At 37.8% G+C, this 19,543-nt stretch overlaps 1 protein-coding gene across 1 annotated transcript in view; it reads right to left on the bottom strand.

Annotated features, from left to right (window-relative positions):
• The window catches only part of CADPS (calcium dependent secretion activator), a 445,139-nt gene that overhangs the window by 120,155 nt on the left and 305,441 nt on the right, over positions 1–19,543 (bottom strand). The window contains 2 exon segments of the mRNA XM_039880531.1: positions 8,732–8,919; positions 12,360–12,496. Of these exon segments, the coding sequence (XP_039736465.1) occupies positions 8,732–8,919; positions 12,360–12,496 (325 nt within the window).

Genomic DNA, 19,543 nt, shown 5'->3' with positions numbered 1-19,543 from the left:
TGAGGATTAAGAGGAGAAGATATGAGTTTCTTTATTTCTAGATAAACATAGCAAATTTGACTTTATATTCCATCCTGTATACTTGATGTATAGACTCTTAAGTGGTCAGACCAGTAATATGTATGACTTTGTGGTATCACATCCATCCTGAAAAGGGTGTGACATATGAAAATATATTTTTCACCAGTGAATTCAATGACCACAGAATAAAGATACACTGTTGGAATTTTAGAAGGGAAATGCATATTACTTAGTGGTTTGTTATGGGCCTGAAAGAGTACGCTGACGGGATAGATAATTCAGCACATTTTATAAAATTTTATGTCTGAGTTGTAAACTCTGCTATTCTCATGGAGAGTCACATTAAAAGTTAGAATACAAGCTCTAAATAGAACTTCTCCTTGGGATGCAGACTTTTACTCGAAATGTTTGGCCTTTTTTCCTTCTTTTGAGAATTTCCTATTGGGTGAAACTGGTTCTTTAGAATGAAGAGAGCATGACTCAGCTAGACACAAGGCCAACACCTGCTCACAGCTGGAAGGCCAATCAGCTACGTGCTCTTGTCCATAAGTGCAATCATTTCTTGTGTCAGTGTATGACATGAGACCAAGAATGTGGGGTCACTGTCATCCCCCATCCACACCTGCCTGCTACTAAAGTACAATATTCAGAGGTTGGTAAAATAGAGCTATCCCTACTACACAGTTTTTTTCCTCTTTTGGGGAGGGACAGTTTAAAAAGCCCCAGACATAACATCATAATAGTTGTATGTGTGTGTGAGACAGAGGAAGAAGGAGAGAGGGAGAAATAGAGGGAAGGACGGAAGGAAGGAAATGGGAGAGAAGGAAAGCAGAGAGAGAAAGAAGGAAAGAAATCTGAGATTGGAAAAGAAAAAAATGTAAATATGCAAAAATTAATCATTTACTTTCAAGTAGGCAGTAATACAAAAGAAATGAAAGAAACCGTTATGCGACATGGATTGGGACCGAGGGACCACCACTGTAGGCACAAACATAGTCAATAAGCAATTGCCATGGTCCAGGGGAGAGAGGCTAGAGACCTGAACTCTCGTAGTGGCATTGAAGAGAAGTAGAGGGACTCGAGAGTACTTAAGGGCATTGACAGGGCACAGTAATTGAATCCTTGTGATGTGTGAGAAAGAGGAAGGATGGCTCCTGAGGTTCTGTCTTGGGCGACGGGGTAGATGGAACCACTTACTGACTTAGAGGCTCTGGTGGAGTAAACAAGAAGAAAACTGAGTTTCATCTGATTGTTCCGCTTCTCAAATCTCACCCACAGGGATCACATGATCTCTTCACACAAGCAGCACCTTGGCTCCAAATACATCTTCCAGAAAATCCTTGGACACATTTTCAGAGATTTTTAGGATGCCTGCCCTCTTACATCTGCTTGCAGACTCATTAATCTATGCAGCTTACTTTGGATTGGGGCGGATTTGTTAATTGCTGATACAATGTACTTTCTAGGCAGGCCATATGTGAAGAGCAGCACTGGCATTCAAGAAATGTTAAATAATAATGTAAATTAGAAAAATTTCCCATCCCAATAATAAAGGGATCCAAGGAACATTGACGCAACTTGCAATCATCGGAGCTGTTTGATCGCCTTGTCACTGTGGGACAGTGACCAAAGTGATGCTAATCTAAATGTCATCTAGAAAGAATACTAAAAATATTATGGTGAAAATTAAGTACTTCAACTTTAGGAGCTGATTTAAAAATTAGAAGATATAGCAATTTACATCTGTGAATTTTATGATCGCCAAGTGCAACCAGCTGAACATATATTTTCTTTTTCCTTCTCTGAGAAAAGGGGTTCAGTTTTAAAGAGCTGGCCCAAATTAATGTTCCCTCAATCAGTGGTTCTTAAAAGATGTTACCTATAGGAATCACTTGAGATTTTAAAAACATGATGCTTGGGCCATAACCCAGGTTAATCAACTCAGAACCTCTGTAAGTGGGGCTAAAGCGGCAGCATTTTTTACACTCCCCAAGTGACTTCACTGTGCAGCCAAGTTCAACATCCAAGGCCTTAAATCAGTGGGATCTGAAAACCAAATGCCTTATATCATCTGGGAGCAACTGACTAATAGTGCAGATGCCCGGCTCTACATAAGACTTGCTGAATCAAATTATTTGAAAATGGGACCTAGTACTCTTCATTTTAACAAACTCCCCACATGATTTATATACACCCTAGAGTGTGAGAACTACCACACAAGTTGAAAATCAGTGGTGGCAACTGTTATGCCTTTAGACACAGAACAAATCTGTGTCAAACAAACAAACAAACAAACCCAAGTAAAAAGGAGAAATTTCATCCCATCACTTGGGAGTTTGTTTTTTTGGGCTTTGTTTGCAGGGGTTTGTCTTGTTCATTGTAGGATATTTAGAAACATCCCTGGCCTCTACTCACTCAGTAACAACAACACCACCTGGCTCTCCAGTGTGTCAATCAAAAATGTCTCGAGACATTGCCGAATATCCCCTGGGAGAGAAGGTCACCTGCAGTTGATAACCACTAGGTGCCAAACACATGGATGGGTCCATATCTTCCAGTGTTAGGAACAATAAATATCTTCCTGATTGACCAGATGTGTCTCCTTTGGGTTAGGCATTTGATTCAGGTTGGCATAGTTTTTCACAGAGATGTGACACGGGCTTCCAGAGAAGGTGAGAGAAACTCGGTCATCAGCTGAGCACTCACTAACATTTCCAGCTGCAGCAGGGCAGGGATCTGTCTCCACTTTGGGGGCTGCTGAGTTATTAACACATAAAAAGTTAATAATTAGGTAAAAAGTGACTTGTTACCTCCTCTGAAGCTGGTTGTGAGATGACCATAGGAATAGGCTCTAATGTTCGGTTAGATTCAATTAAAGGGCTGTTGGTGTCCATGACTCATGGATACCTTCTTATATGGGTCAGAGAATAGATAACATCTCTACATGCAAATCATGTTCCTTCTGGTGAAAGAGGTTAAGAAAATTGTTTCACCAGCACCAAAGGCTGTTGATAGTATTCAAAGGAGATATTCACCTTAGGTGGTCAAAATTTATACACACACACACACATTCTAGCTTTTTCCACCAGGCCAAAACTACCAGGAGGGCCAAATTGATTTTGGACATATTTAGGACAAAAATAGAAAACTCTTTAATTCATATGATGGCTATGTTGACACTTATACAGTGGGAGAATTTGGCATCTCACACTGTAAACAAGCATAATTGTTGGGCAGGCAATAAGGCAGAGTATGTTACAAATACAATCTCCAGAGTCAGAATAACCATGTTTGAATTAAGCTCACACTCTTATTTGCTCTGGAGTGAGTGACTGAACTTATCAGAGGCTCAAACTCCTCATCTATTAGATGAGGGCAATAATAATATATGTAGGGAGGTAATAAGGATAAAATGAGATAATATATATAAACAGCACTTCACACAGTGCCTGGCATATAGAAAATACTTGTTAAATGGCAGTGATTATCCTTATTTTAATTAAACTTTACTTATGAAATCTGACAATGTACTATTTCATTGGCTGTTATAACCCCAAAACAATAATTTTAGAAGTTGATGGGATATTACAGATGCTATGATTCTATGCGCTCACTTTGCAGGTGAGAAAACTGAGGCACAGCAATGAGATACAATAATCCTAGATTCATACAGAACAAGCTCTAAACTCAGACTTTAGAATCTATGTATAGTGTTGATATAGAGCAAAGAGAAAGAGTTCTGGACTTAGAATATCTAGGTTTGCAACTTAAATTTACAGACACTTGGTTCAATCATCTGCAAAATGGATGTAAAAATAGCTGACTTGAAAATGTTATAGCAAATGAGACAGAATACACGAAAGCACTTTGTAAACTGCAGAATGCTACACACCTGATACTTAATATTATGACTTGTCATTCATTAAAAAACACATGCAAAGACAGACCCTGGAGCACACATAATCTTCTCAAAGTACCATTCAAGGTCCTTTTGGATAATTTTTTATGGCACAGAGACTAGGTGAGGCTCCATCAAGTATGGCCATTTGCTCTGTTCTGTTTCAACTCCTATCACTCCAAAAGCAGCACCTCGGACAGCAGCCAGAGAGGATTCCTTCAGGCATCTACAACATTCTCAAAGCACTTCTTACTGGCTGCAAGCTGTTGCCTTGAATTCTGACCTTCACTGGGAAGCACAAACAGAACTCCACTTCACCTCCATCCTTACATACTGCAAGCTCAGAACAAGTGTCCACATGGAATCAGGGCTTTCTTTGACCTTCACTCTTGGACTTTCAAACACTGATTGACAGCCTGCCACATTCTATAGGAAGTGAAAGCTGGCATTGTCATTCAGTCTGCCTACATGTGAACTATATATAATTCAGGCTTTAGAAATATTCCAGTGAATAAATTCATGCTGAAGCATAAAGTATACCTGCTTGCTAACTATGTGTAGCTTGGCAATGCCAGCCAGGGTCCTAACATCATTTTCAAAACCACAACAACTAAATTTTAAAAAATCAATGTTAATTTAGGGTGGGGGTAGGAAAGGTGGAGGAGGATAGAAAGATAACACTGTAAATAATTGTAAATCTAGTTTATAAGGGAAAAAGCCACGAACTTGCCATTTTATCAGTTCACAAAGAGAGTATCCCTAGAGGTCATAGGAAACAGGAATGGGTAAACATTTTAGAACATAAAAGTGCCATCAAGGTGACTTCCTTATATAAGCAATTCTACTAAGAGCCATTAATTTAGTGATAAGCTTTATTTTGTGTCTTTGTTAAACATCATTATTTGAACAAAGATTTCTTTCATGAGATGATTATGAAACTGAGAGAGATTTGCTGAAAACAATGGAGCTACTAAAAGTATATAGACTCAGCTTATACCAACACATTTTATTTATTCCTTAAACATAATTTCAAAATTATAAATCATGGGTTGCTTATTATGAATGACTTGGTAAGGTACCAGGCCTTTAACTAGATACCACTAAAAAACAATGAGACTCATGGTTCTCTTTATATATTACTCAATTAGTTTTTTAAATAAGAATATGTTTTAACAAATGATCCAATCAAAAAATGGGCAGAGAATATGAACAGACTCTTCTCTCTAGAGGATATACAAATGGCCAACAAATATATGAAAAGATGCTCAACATCACTAGCTATTAGAGAAATGCAAATCAAAACCACAATGAGATACCATCTCATACCTGTTAGAATAGCTCTAATCAACAGGACAAGTAATAACAAATGTTAGAGAGGATGCAGAGAAAAAAGAACACTCATACACTGCTCATGGGACTGCGAATTGGCACAACCACTAGGGAAAACAGTATGAAGGTTCCTCGAAAAACTAAGACTTGATCTACCATATGATCCAGTAATCCTTCTACTGGGCTTTTACCCCAAAGACTTGAAAACTCATATCCGAAAAGATATTTGCACACCGATGTTCATAGCAGCATTGTTCACAATGGCCAGGACATGGAAGCAACCAAAGTGTCCTACGATAGATAATTGGCTAAAGAAGCTGTGGTACATATATACAATGGAATATTACTCAGAAGAGATGAAATACTGCCATTTGTGACAACGTGGATAGACCTTGAGATAATCATGCTAAGTGACATAAGCCAGATAGAAAAAGCTGAAAATCACATGATATCACTTTTATGTGGGATAGAAACCTAAAAGCAACAAATGAACAGGATAAACAGAGACTCATAGACTTGGACAATAGACTAATGGTTACCAGAGGGTAGAGGGTGGGGGAAGGGGGGAGGTAGATGGGGTAAAGGAGGTCAAATATGTTGTGACAGAGAGAAATCTAACTATGGGAGGTGAACACACAATGTAAATATATATATGCCCTACTGTTAAAATGTACAGCTGAAACTTATTGGATTTCATTAACCAATGTCACCATAAAAATAAATAAATTAATCAAAAAATAAAATAAAATAAAAAAGGAGGACATTCTGATACCCAACAACATGGGTGAACCTGGAGGATATTACACTCAGTGAGATAATCCAGACACAAAAGGACAATTAGTATGATTCCCCTTGTAGGAGGTCCCTATAGGAGTCACATTCATAAGAGACAGAAAGTAGATGGTGGTGACAGGGGCTGGGGCAGGGGGGAAACAATTATTTGATGAGTTCTGGGTTTCCTTTTGGGGAGATAATGATGTTCGAAAGATAGAGCTGATGATCACAAAAAATTGTGAATGTACTAAATTCAACTGAATTCTTAAAAAAAAAAAAGAATATGTTTTAAGAGTCACTAAATACCTAACTCAAATTCAGTCCTAATACATGGTATTTTTACCCATTTCTAGGATTTTTAAAAAGTACACCTTTGGAAAACCTTGAAGGAACAGAGACTTCAGGAATGCACAAAACTTGCTATTTGCTAAGGTGGAGGTTGTGGCATGGATGGAGGAAGGTAAGCAACAGTCACAGACATTGCAAAACACAAGCCAATACACAAGTAACTTCTTACCTTTTGGGCTCTGAATTTGCTTGGGGTTTGAAATCTTTTCTTTTTTTAGATTCTTTTTTGGTATCTTTTTTAGCCTCTGTTTCAGATGGGGAGGGAGTTTTGCTCTTGTCAGGGTCTGTATTTGGTGGCAGCCCACTAAGGTACACATGCACTTGTTGACTTGAAGAGGGGGTGATTGTATAAGGCATGCACAGAGTGTGGCCAGCCACAGGAGAATCAAGAGCACACATACATGCACAAACAAAAGAAAGAAAAAGAGGGATGCATCAAACAGCAAGAGCAAATGCATTCAAACTAAAATAATAAGCAAAAAAAAAAAAAAATGCAAACTTGCATAAGGAAAATCAGAACTGAAAAGAAAATAAGAAATCCAAAACTGTTTCCATGACAAGATGTATAAACCTAACTGTGAATCAAGTGGCAGTCTTACAATATGAAATCCAGACAATGTGTATCATAATTCATGATGATGTTTACCAGGGAGTTTACAAAAACACTTCATTATTTTATAACACTTTCTTATTCAGTAACATATGTAGAATACAGTGTGACAACCCAGAGAATATAATGCAACTTCTCTCTCTCTCTTTAAAGAATTCAGTCCAAGAGGCTGTAACAGATAGTCATCAAAGTGTACATATTTATAAAAACCAGAATTATGCCCAGATACTTTCCAGGTATCAGAGTTTTCATGAATATCTTTTGTGCAAATAAAAGGTCATGTGCTGGGCTAGTGAATCTGATAATGATGGAAGTTGATGAAAACCTTGTTGCCTGTTAAATATTCAAACCTACAATGCTATTGTTATCTAGCTCTAAATGTTAAAGTTGCATTTCATAAAATCTACCACCACTAGAGAGAGGAAAAGCACAGAACAAATCCCATGGATGTTTCAGAGTTTCATAGCTTGCAAAGATGAAGATGACTGACACAGTTACGATTTAAAATAAATGCAGTCAATACTGGATTTTCCCACATGTGAATTTCCCTAGTGTAGCAACTTTTTCATTTTTCTGAAGCCACTCAGTTTTCCCTGGCTATTGGGTGGGGTACACTGGGGAAATGTAGTTTTGTCTTTACATAATGTGAGGCTACATACATTGGGATAGTAAACTGGCTGTGACAGTGTTGAAATTTATTCCATGTCTTTGGAGCCAAATGGTAATGTTCTTAAATTATTTGCTGCTTTGCATTATTCAGAACTTGGATCTTTTCCTCCAGGAGCTGGGCAACGTCTAAAGGAAGAGAGTACTTAGTACAGAGATAGGAGAACTGATGTTCTGGTCTTGTCTATAAAACCTATAAAGTGAGGGGGTTGATTACATTTTGATCTCCGAAGTTCTTTCCAGCTCTATGGTTAAACTAAAAGTGTTATGATTATCTTTGCCTTCCAGCTTCACCTAGCTTGTTTTAGCTCTTGAAATGTACTTGGCTTCCTCCCTTTGCAGGGCATTTGTACATGCTGCTCCTTTTGCCTGGAACCACTCAACTCCTACACTTGCTTCAGTTCTCAGCTCAAGCATCACTTCCTCAAGCAGGCCCTGCCTGCCATCCTGCCACCCTATCTGAGTAGGGTTCCTGTATTATATGCTATCATGGAATTTTGTTTCTTTTCTACAAAGCATCAAACTCTATGTACCCCGGCCTTGTTTGGTGTTTAGTTTTTGTTTACTGTGTAGGCTGAATGTATACTAGAGTGCTAGTGACACTCAGTCGGTAATCATTAAATATCTTTAGAATGAACGATAACAACAGCAAAGGTAGACATTTATTCAGATGTTGCCATGTTCCAGGCACTGTGCTGAGCTCTTTACATCCACTTGCATCATAACCCTGTGAGGACACTATCATCCCTGTTCACAGATGAGAACACCATGGTGCAGAGGGTTTAATTACCATCCAGGGTTATTGCTAGCAAATGGAAAAGCCATGATTTGAACCTAGATTTTTCTGATTTCAGAGACCACTCTTGAAGTCCCACTTGCCATTTCCTTTAAGTCTCCTGAAAGGAGAATAAACGAAGTTAGACCTTTGTGTTCACTGTGTTTGTGTGGCTGGTGTGTATGCATGGACTATTGAGGGATTTGAAGTGGACAGAGTTAGAGATGACCCTAAAAGCAGGACCAGGTATAACCTGTTGCCAGTGCCATAAAAAAATTATTCTGAGGAGTACCTCAGGACAGGCACTTACCGGTTCCCGTGGACGTGAGATGCACAGAAGGCAAAGCTGTAGTGAAGGAGGGTGGGGTCAATCATGGCGCCATTTTCTGCCCGTTCGAGCAAGTCTCTGAGGTAGCAGAGATGTCGGTGACACCCTCGAACTCCATTCCGTGCACAATACTCATCTAGTACAAACACCTGGCCAGGACTGAACCAGCCCTGTTTGGAGAATAAAGGAGAGACTTTTTTTAAAATACAGGTTGGTTTTTTTAGAGGGCTGCTAGAGTTGGGGTGACTGGAGAAGGGGGTTAACAAACAGCCAGAGCTAACAGTGACTGCTTATTAAGAGCCAGCCACTGTGCTAAGCACATTGTGCATGCTTCCTGGTATAACTCTCATAACAGCCCTATCAGGCAGACTCTGTGATCCTTGTTCACTGGATGGGAAAACGGAGCTCAGGGGGAACACGAAGTTTCCCTAGTATCCCAGAGCTAGTAAGAGGTGGAGTCTGGATTAGCTGACAGTATGAATCCAGAAAGAGTCTCCCTCACTTTTCTAGCATTAAACCGTACATCTTAAAAGAGTATTGCAGTTGGGGCAGGGCAAAGTCTTGTTTTCTGCTAAGAAAAAATATTAACATTAATGTCTTAATGTGTAAAGTGCTTTACACTTGACACAGAACTTTCAGTTGAGCACCCAGCAACCGTTGGAAGTAGACAGGGCAGATTTATCTTCATTTCATAGACGAGGAAATGGAAATCAGGGCTGTTGAGTGACTTGCAGATAATATAAAACAGAGGCAGGACTCAAACCCAGTTCAATGCTCACTCCAAGTCTTCTTCTTCTTTTTTTTTTTTTTTTTTTTTTCTATTCTGGAGCATTATGAAATATTAGGGTTGGTGTACATACATGTCAGGACTTCATAACTCCGTTCACTTTGGAAGCAAAATATTTTTAAATTTTAAAATGAAGATGATAACATAATTTTCTGAAGAGAACAACATGACTAAGTGTTTAAGTTGTGAGTCAGATACGGTTCAATTAAACTGAAAGGAGTTTCTTGTGCCCAGGTTTACAGTTTTGTTTTCTTTTTCCTCTAGTTATTATTTGTTTTCTTCTTATTTATTTGCTTGCTGAAGGATCAGATGAAACTTTGCTATGAAAGAGAACCTGGAGGAGTTCTTCAATTCAGAGCAGATTGGGAAGCACAATGGGATAGAAATTGCTGCCTCCACATGCACTTAAGAAAACAGATGCTCAGAAAGGTCAAATAACTTGCCACTCAAGGTCACCTTGGGCCAAACTTGAACTAAAATGGTTTCTTTTGATTTTAGTACCTTTATGAAGCAAGAAGTAAAACAATTTAAGCAGTACTTTGTAAGCTGGGAATTTAGGATCTTTTAAAATATAAATTTTACTTTGAGGGTCTTCTCTGAGTCATCTTTTGAATACTGCTCTGTCTTGGAAGAGAAAAGGCAAAAGGAAAAAGTGACTGGGGGACAGGCAGAGGCCACACAAGGGCAGTTAAGGAGGCCTCTGCAACACTCTAATCTTATATTAGTGATCTGGGGAGTCTTCGACTGACAACATGCAGTTCAGCAATGCATCCAACGAGAGACGGCATCTTTCCTATTTCAAATTATAAGTTACTGCAGAGGGCGGGAGAGTAGTCGAGGCAGTGGGCTGCCCCTATAGGCAACTTCTTTGCCACTCCATCTGCTACCCCAAATGCTAAATCTTAGAAACAACACTGCTGTGAAAGATTAAAATATATTTTCTACGACTCAGATGACACCAAGTCTTTTGTAGATGCCAAAATAGCTGCTTTGAAAAGAGTTGAAGAAATATCAATTAGGAACTCAGTCGAAGACACAGAAAAATTTATGTATCCCTGCTGGTCGTTCTCCAAAACTAACTGAAAAAAAAAAAGATTGTAATAATGAGAAAATGGAATATATAGAGTCAGGAGATAAGGTCCTTTTAATCGCTGTTATTTTCTAAAACTTTGGGATGATTAATAGATATAGGTATACACATGGGGAAGGAAACTATTTTATGCTATTCATAATTAATTTTGGATTTTGGACCATATTTTTATGCCTATACATGATAAATAGGAAGTAAGCTTCGAAATTTCATTTCTGGTTTAATTTTTAGAGGGCATTTATTAACTCTCTTTAATGATGAATTTGTTAGTGGAAAAAGAAAATTGTTTAAAATAATAATCATGTGAAAGAAGTCTTGAAAATAAAACACCTCAAAAAATTCCTCAAGAGAATAGAAATTATGTATAAAAGGGAATGATTTAAATTCAGAGGCATATTCTTACAAGTTTCATGAATGCAATTTATAATTACTTGAATAATCACATAATCGTAGGAAACACATTTGAGAAAAATTGCCTTGCAATGCAAGGTAAGCTTTTTTTTTTTTTTATAAGTCAAAGTGATGTGTTCCTTTCCAATTTGGCAAAGTTCAGATTCTTTTGATAAAGTGATTCCAAACCTGAGATAATCAGTGAATCTTTTATGAGACACAAATTAATAAATTAGTCCACAAAATCTCGCTTCAATTTTTAAGACTGCTTTATCTCCTATATTTAGTATTTTGGTTTCTGATACAGAGAAAAAGGAATTTAAAATAAAAACTAGTCGGAAAAGATTTAGGATATAGCCATGTCATTTAGAAAATAAAAGGATTTTTCATTATATTTATGTTAATATCAATAATATGTTACCTTAGTTAATAAACAATATTAATAACATGCAGATATATTAACTTTAGGGTTTGGAGTCAGGGACGAGGCTTTTCCTCTGTATAAAGTGATTTCATTATTTCCCCTCACCTTTCTCATCTATAAAGTGGGATTAATAACATTTACCTTTAAGAAACGAAGTAACAATTTGTGGTTTGTAGAAGAAAATATACCAAGTCTTTTTTAGGCTTTCAACTTCCATAGTCTAAAGCCATAAAGCCAGTAAAGACAAAACAGCGGTCCCTTGAATTTAAATGATTTGAATATAGGCTTAAAACAAGATTTCAAGAAATGTTCACGCTCCCACTGGAGTGCTGGACTTCCGAATATCTAAAGCACCACAAAAACTCTCCCGAAGGGTAAAAATGCTTTAAATAATACTGCGAAGCAAAAGAAGCTACCCACCCAAACAAACAAACAAACCCAAACCAGGTTAGCTTATGCAAAGTGAAGTGCAGTTTATTTACAAAGCATTTTAATCTTTGAAAAATTGAAAAAAAGAACACATTCATTTCTGAGACAGGAGCACAGGGTCTTATCATCTGGGGTGGGGAAGGAGGGGGTTCATAAAGTCTAAAAACCAAGGAGATTTTTACAAGTTCTAAGCAAGCAGATGCCAAACTTGATTACTCTCTTGGGAATATTTCTCAAGTAGCAGCTGAAAAGGGGGAAGCTCAGATAGGGAGGCTGGGGAATTGGATCGTCTCTACTGATAACTTCCTCCCGCTCTGTCTTCTTTCTTTGGTAAGTAAAACTATCTCAACTCAGGAAATCAAGAACACAGTTGTAACTGTTACAGGGACTCTGTAATGGAGAAAAGAGCTTCTAACATCAAGGTAGAGAAATACTTCATTTAAAAAAATGTATCATGTTTAAATTGCTGTAGACCAAAGAATATACTTGCCAGGCAAGAATAGGAATCATTAAGTCTGTGATCCAAAGTAAGGCGTTGCACCATCTCAAAGAGGGAAGCGTGGTCAAAGTTACAGGGGTTGGACGAGATAAATTCATCCATGCCATGTTTTTGAGCTCTATCTGCGTCTGTTCATTTATACATGTAGAGAGAGACACAATTTAGAGAAACACATCACAATTTCTTTGACATTTCAAATACACAGGAATCACTAGGCATTACGAATACTAGCTATTTCCCGTTGCCTCCCACCGACATCCCCAAGATATTCTTTTTACCTCCCATTGTCAACTTGCATCACTTACTGGTGAGTTTATTGCATTTAGGCAAAAATATATTGGCATCAACATGTTTATCAAATGATCACAACTCCAGTGCATTTATGTCGTTCTTTAAAATCTAAGCACACGACCGTAACTTCGCCTGCGTTTCACCAAACACTGAAAGCAGATCGGAGCTTTGCTTATAAAAGCTTATTTAGCTTTTTAGGTTTTTAATAGATTCTGCCATTCCAGTGGTTATGTCTAGAGCAATTTCTCTACAATTATTGGGATTATCTGGAAAAGGGTTACACTGATTTTCAGCAAAGTGACAATAATTGTATCCTCCCCTTCCAAATCCCCATTGCCAATTTGGTTTCACAAAAGGTTTGGGTCCCCATTCTCCAAAATTAAAAAAAAATAATAACAAAAGATTTTCACTGAAACCTGGAGAATAAGTTAAATTAAATGGGAATTTAGTTTGTGATAGCCGAGGACATTGCCTTATAGTGTGCTTACGCAGTTAGCAAAGCTTATGAAAGAGACAAACAAATTTACTCAGCAAGGGCTATGATCTGCCATTTATTGTGAATTAATAGTCTCAATGTATTCACACTTCTCCTTACAGCGTGAAGGCTGTAGGCAAAACCTCCTAAGGGCTAACTAATTAATCTCAATATGTGTAACTAAAATACTCTATATTCAATTGGCAAAATAACTCAGAGAACTCAAGCAAATCCTGAAGAGGTAGGAATGAAGGTCCTAGACATTAAAGGAATCAGCTCACTCTGCCTCATATTTACTCACTCTCCTGATACGCAGACTATGAAGAGAAAGAATTGTATATCGAATCAAGCAAGAGTTTTTTCATCCCCTTGCATGCAACATTTTATGGGAATACGGGGACCTGCCAGGGACCAGCAATGCTGTCAGGACACCGGGAAAATCAATTTTTTGACTTGAGAGGGTGTTTGGATAATATTTTCATACGTGGCCTTCATCCCAGGCAGCGTTTATTTTTTCTTTCCCTCTCTTGCTTGGGGTATGGCTGAAAACTTGGGTTATGGTAGCAGTGTGACTTTAAATGATGCTTTCTCCTCACATTCGTGATTTTGTGTAGCATCTAAACTTAAATGAATGGTATGTGAGATTTATGCCTTCTTATTGTTAGAATTTTAAAATCTTCAGTATTTTTTCATATAAGCAGCAAGTGCTTGATGTTTGAACAGGATGTATTGTTTATGCCCAAGACACACAGGAGCAATGGTTTCCGGAAGGCAAGTTGAAGAATGTGTATTTTAATAACCAAATTGTTCCGTTAGGATGATAAAACACAAGCTTTTAGGAGGGATATCACATATGCAGAAATTATATTAGAGAGTCTGAAAGAATCCTCTTTGCTGTGTTAATTGCCTCAGATTTGTATTCAAAAAAGTGTTTTCAATTTGAGATTAGGTGCTTTATTTAGGAGGATTCTTTTGTTTAGTTGTTTGGTTCCCAAGCTACATCTCTCTTTCGATTCAGCGATTCAGTGTGGTTGGTAGGAGAGGTGGCCAGGAAGTTGGTGCTGAGGAAAAAGCTGGTTGTTTCCAGGTGCGTGTGTGTGTGTGTGTGCGTGTGTGACTCTTTGGCCCAAGACAAGTGTCTTAATCCTGCTCCCACTTTAGTTCCCCACTGGCAGAATGGCATTCCTGCAATCTAAGTGTCACCTCTGCATCCCTTAGGACAGATTCTGCACTCTTCCATACATACTGTCAGTCCCAGGTCAGTTTAATTCAGGAAAATGTAACAGTGGGGTACAGGAATTGTTCATCCAGTTTCATCCCCATCAGAAGCCTCCCCCCTCCTCACCACATTAACAGAGAGATGAGGCATTTTGGCTAGCACCAGCTTCTTGCTCTTGGATTTCTCAGAAGAGGCTGCAAGCCGACAAATTGGCCGGGCCCTTACTTTGCCAGTTTGGCTCTGCTATTTTATTGCTCTTCAATTATGATTGTGCAACCGGTCATTTAGCTCAAAGAGAAGGGGCCTCTTTTGTAGCTGTTAAAAATATGGCACGTTTCAAGTCTCTTACTCTTTCTCTTTGTGTTAAACCTCTTGAAAACTTTGTGATGAACTATTTTGCCTTGCTGCCCACTCAGGAAACAGATCTGAAAGGCAACTTGGCTTCTTTGCAGACACCTGCAAACAGACCCGCTCCCCACCTCCCCGGTTCATCACTATACATCTTCATCCGCTAATTCTTGGCTTAGAGTTCACCTAAAGAACAATTTTCATTTTACTTATGTTTTAAAGCAGGTTTATGGAAAAAATATGCGTTAGCCTGTTTTCCTTTTCAGAAAGCAACCCCATAATAAGCGTATTATCAATATAAAAGTTTATTTTCCTTTCCTCTTTTCTTTCCTCTCTCTTTCTGGGTTCACATGTAGAATGAGCCTGGGACTGATTTAGGAGGTCTGGGTTCTAGTTTGAGCTATGTGATGCTGGCTGAGTTGTTATCTCTCTGAGCCTCAGTTTCCTTGTGTGTAGAATGAGCTAAACTTTCAGTTCCCTTTCTGCTGTCACTGTCATTTAATCATCCTTAAGATCCCTTGCATACCTTCTATATGTGGAGGATGAAGCTTAATGCAGTGGGAATTTCCAGAGAGTAAAAGGAGCAGCCCCTGGATTTTGCTTACACGAAATCATTTACTTAGAATTAGGCTCATTATCTTAATGGTTCCAACAACTCAAGAGTGCTTAAAAGGGTGGCTGGCTCTCAGGAAATTTTTGAGAGTTTCATTGAGCTTATTATATTCAGAAAAAGAAAGAGGAGTGTTAGGCCGGGAATGCTATTTTAAGGCGTCAGTGGAAGGGATCTGATTTTTAAAATCCATCTGAGCAGGGATTTTTTTTTTTCTGATATATTCCCAGCACCTAGGACAGTACCTGGCACATGACAGGCACTTGATACATATGTTAATATAATGAATTTATTTCATCAAAATAAATGAATTCACTATTTCAACAAATATTTTCTATTTCTTGATTTCATAAAATATTGATATACTAAATTCAATGGGAACAAGTTTATTGGAGCTAAAACAGCAGGTGGTTAAGTGGGTGGGCTTAGGGAATCATAAAGACTGACTTTGAGGCTAGCTCTGCCTTTACTAGGTATGTGATGTGAGGCAGGTTGATTAGTTTTCCTCACTTGTAAGCTGAGAATAGTGTTTGAGTTTAGCCTCAGAGGGTTGTTGAGAGGATCTGATGAGAAGCAGCTGTAAGGCACCTGGGCACCTGGCACAGGGTAAGTGCTCAATAAACCTTACCTATGAGTGAATGAGCAGTCTTCTTAGTGCTCCCCAAGCCAGTTTGTTTAATGTTCTTAGAAAGCCAAGGATGTCTCTAAATTTATAGCTAATGTTAGTGATAGGTTGCTTCTTAAACCATATCGTTTCTAGGAAGCTGGGAGTCCTTTCTGATCTCTGCTTTATGCTTCTTTTCTGCCTCAATTAATACCAATTAATGATTTTTCTCTGCCCCAATTAATAACTAGTTCCTATATACTATCTTTGTGTTTTTTCTGGGTTATATTCCAATTTCTGTGTGGTCAGAACACACACAGACAGGTAAATCCTTGGTAAATAATATGTTCCTTGAGGGCAAGTTTCTGATCTGTTATTTCCCTTGCCAGCTCCCAGAGGAGCCAGGTCCTTAGGAGGTGTTTATTAACGGACGTACTCTGACACCTTCATCCCAGGAAACTTCCCACTGACTTTATTAAGGAGTCACACACACGGGGATTCAGATGGCATCTTGCAAATCCAAAAGTGGGAACATGTGCTCTTAGGGGAAAAAAATCTTATAGAAGGAAACAGAATTCTAGGTGCAGGTGTCTTTGGATACCATTCAGATTGTCTGCCTGTGTCTCCATACATGTCTAGGACCATATGCATTACATATGTTGTCTATTTTAAAATAAAACACTGCAGTGGTCCAGCTGTTCCAAATTCTGTTTCAAAGAACTTGTGGGTGCTTCCCAAGCAACACCAGATAGTCATTCTTGCACTGTCCCAGTCTGTTCTTCGACAGTGCTGAAAGTTAAAAAATAAAGCTCCTTGCAACTCCATTTTCCCTTCTAAAAACAATTGGAATTGGTTGATTAAAGAAAAGGAAAACTCAAGTGTTGACATTAGCGAGGGGAAAATAGCCCAGAGCCAAAGTATGGGAAAGTTCATTCTTGAGTTCAGAACACCTTGGGATCACTTCCTTTGCCAACGTTTGGCACGTGTCAAGAGAATGAAAATGAATTTTAACACTAGAGTGAGCAAAATAGAATTAGCAGAGTAAAGTGGTTGCTTAAAACTCCAATAATGTTTGAATTATCTCTTGCTTTGAGAGATGCACACCAATGCTATTTTTTATTAATTTTTTTTTTTTTTGAAAAATCAAAGATTGACTACTGCATTTGAAGAACTGGCTCCGGACTTTACCCTTTACCTTTTCCAGACCTGGCTCAACAGTTCCTAAGTCCTGCTTGGTTTGCAAGGGCTCCAAATGTATTGATATGGACTATGTTACTTTTTTTTTAAGAGTCAAAGTGTAAGTTTATTAGAAAAGGGGTAATATTCTGCAGACAGAGCATGCTCTCCTCTCAAAGGCCGAGAGTGAGATGGACTCCGGGTAACGTTAGAGGCTCTGTAGCTAGGGCATAATTCAACACATCTTCCAAACAATGCTACTTGCTTCACTTCTGGGGGTTGACTGCATTAAGATTTTGAAGTCCTTTACAGCATGGCATAGGAGACTGACCAGATGAAATTTATATGAATAAGGCTGATATCGGTACCTAACTACATGAGGAAACATAAAGCACTATCAATGGTATCCATGACACAGAAGCAGGCTGATGGACACACAGCCTTAGGGAAGGCAGGTATACTTTCAGGTGGAAACTAACCAAAAGCTTTACCCCAAGTTCACTCAGAAATATTTTTTGCTGGGCATTTAAGGAATATTGGAAAATTATCAGTTCCTAAAGTGATACGATTATATAGGTTTTATACCCTCATTTACTCTCTATTTCATTAAAATTCAAGTGATGTCCCTAATTGACCACCCTACCATTTATGTTGTTCTTTAATTGATTGTGATGTTTGTTATTCTTTTTCTTTTTCTCCCTCAAAATGGGGAAAAAATATATTTTTCATGATGTCTTGTTTTAACAGCAAGCATATTTATGTGACCTTGTTTCAGATATAAAATTTTTTTAGATAAGATTGTAATAAGGTCAACCAAATAATTGTAATAATCTTGGAAGAATGATACAGCTTTCAAATGATATAGCTTTTCATTTTGTTGAGATTTTCCTATCAATCTAACAGCTAAGGGAGTGAAGACAAAAGGCTAAATCTCTCTTTTTATTTTGTAATATTACATTTTGGAACTTTTTACAGGCTAGAGAAAATTCTGCTGTTGAAAATAATTATGATTGTATTGTTAATACATTGTCTGAGAGAGGCTCTTTTCTTTAATGAATCATTTTTACAATAAGCCAGAGGTAGCTGTTTTATCACTGAAATTCAGAGCACAGTTATGGCTGTTGTTACTCCTGATGGATGCTAGAGGCAAGAGAATAGCTAATGTAACTCCAAAGTCATTGTGAACCCAAACTGCAAATTAAAAGGTGACTTTGTATCTTTCTTATATGGAAAATGTGTGCTTGTCATATCTGCTTGACAGTACAAGAGTGAATGTATGCTTTGGACAATAACGAACAATGACAGTAGTCAACCTCATCAGAAGACATGAAATAAAGAAATGACAATGATTGATGGCAGCTGGCTGTATACAGATTTTTCTAGAAGAGTTTTTCTTGGCATGATGAAGTAACCAGGGGATGTTGTGCCCTTCCTGAGCTCTGTGCAGCAAGCAAAAGACTGGTCTTCCCACACCTACTGCCCTTGAGAAACAACTTAATTCCTCCACGGTCCCTTTGACTAAATCAAGTTAACTTGCATGGCCAAGAGAGGATGACTTCTTCAGAAGCTATGAAGGACCACAATGAATTCTGCAGAGATCTCCAACTTAAAATTACTATGGCCATATACCCAAGGGGATAAACATGTGCTATGTATTTCAATGCTAATTTTTATAAATCTTCTTAAGACAGCTGCTTTAAATAGAAATCATAACAGAGATTTTGTTGATAATCTCAAAATAAATAATTGGATAATTCGTAATTTTCCCTTCTATAGTCATTACATTTTCAATTAATTTGCAGAATACCAAATGATGTTTTTACATTCCCTGAAACATGAGCAAAAATAAATTTTCTATAGTTGACTAATTAATCCTGTATCTTACTGTAGATTACCGTATGACAAGAAAATATTCAGCTGATTAGTGAATAATACGTTAAATGTGTCTGAAGTAGTTAACAAAGAAATAAATCTTCATTTAATATGGTCTATTTAGATCATATCACGGTATTTAGAAAATTTTGGGCCTGATCACGGGAGTTTGTTCTTTTAAAAGGCCATTTACTTTTACAATGAGGAGGAAAATGATTTAGTGTGGTTTTGGGTCATGCAAATTAAGTTAATACTGAATTAATTCTTTGATATTGCATTCCTGCAACGTAGCAACTGCAAGTTGACAATCAAGAAGATATAGTGAAAATCTCATGAAATAACACTATAGAAAATAATTAAGGCAAATAATTATTTGGAAATCTACTAGGATAGTAATGCGTTGTTGTGCAAATACATGTAAGTTCACACAGAACAAAATTCATTCAATCATCTATTCATCCATCCTTTCATTCTTTAAAAAAAGTAGAGCAAAATCCTAAATTCCCACTAAGTTCACATTCTATGGTAAGCTTTTTAAAATGCCTCATCAGACATTCAAAGGAAAGTAAAGTTAAATTAA

The sequence above is a fragment of the Pteropus medius genome, unplaced genomic scaffold (genome assembly GCF_902729225.1).
Source record: "Pteropus medius unplaced genomic scaffold, Ma_sr-lr_union100, whole genome shotgun sequence".
NCBI classification, from domain to species: domain Eukaryota; kingdom Metazoa; phylum Chordata; class Mammalia; order Chiroptera; family Pteropodidae; genus Pteropus; species Pteropus medius.
Note: the sequence above shows the minus strand (reverse complement) of the source record. Positions and strands in the feature narration are given on the sequence as shown.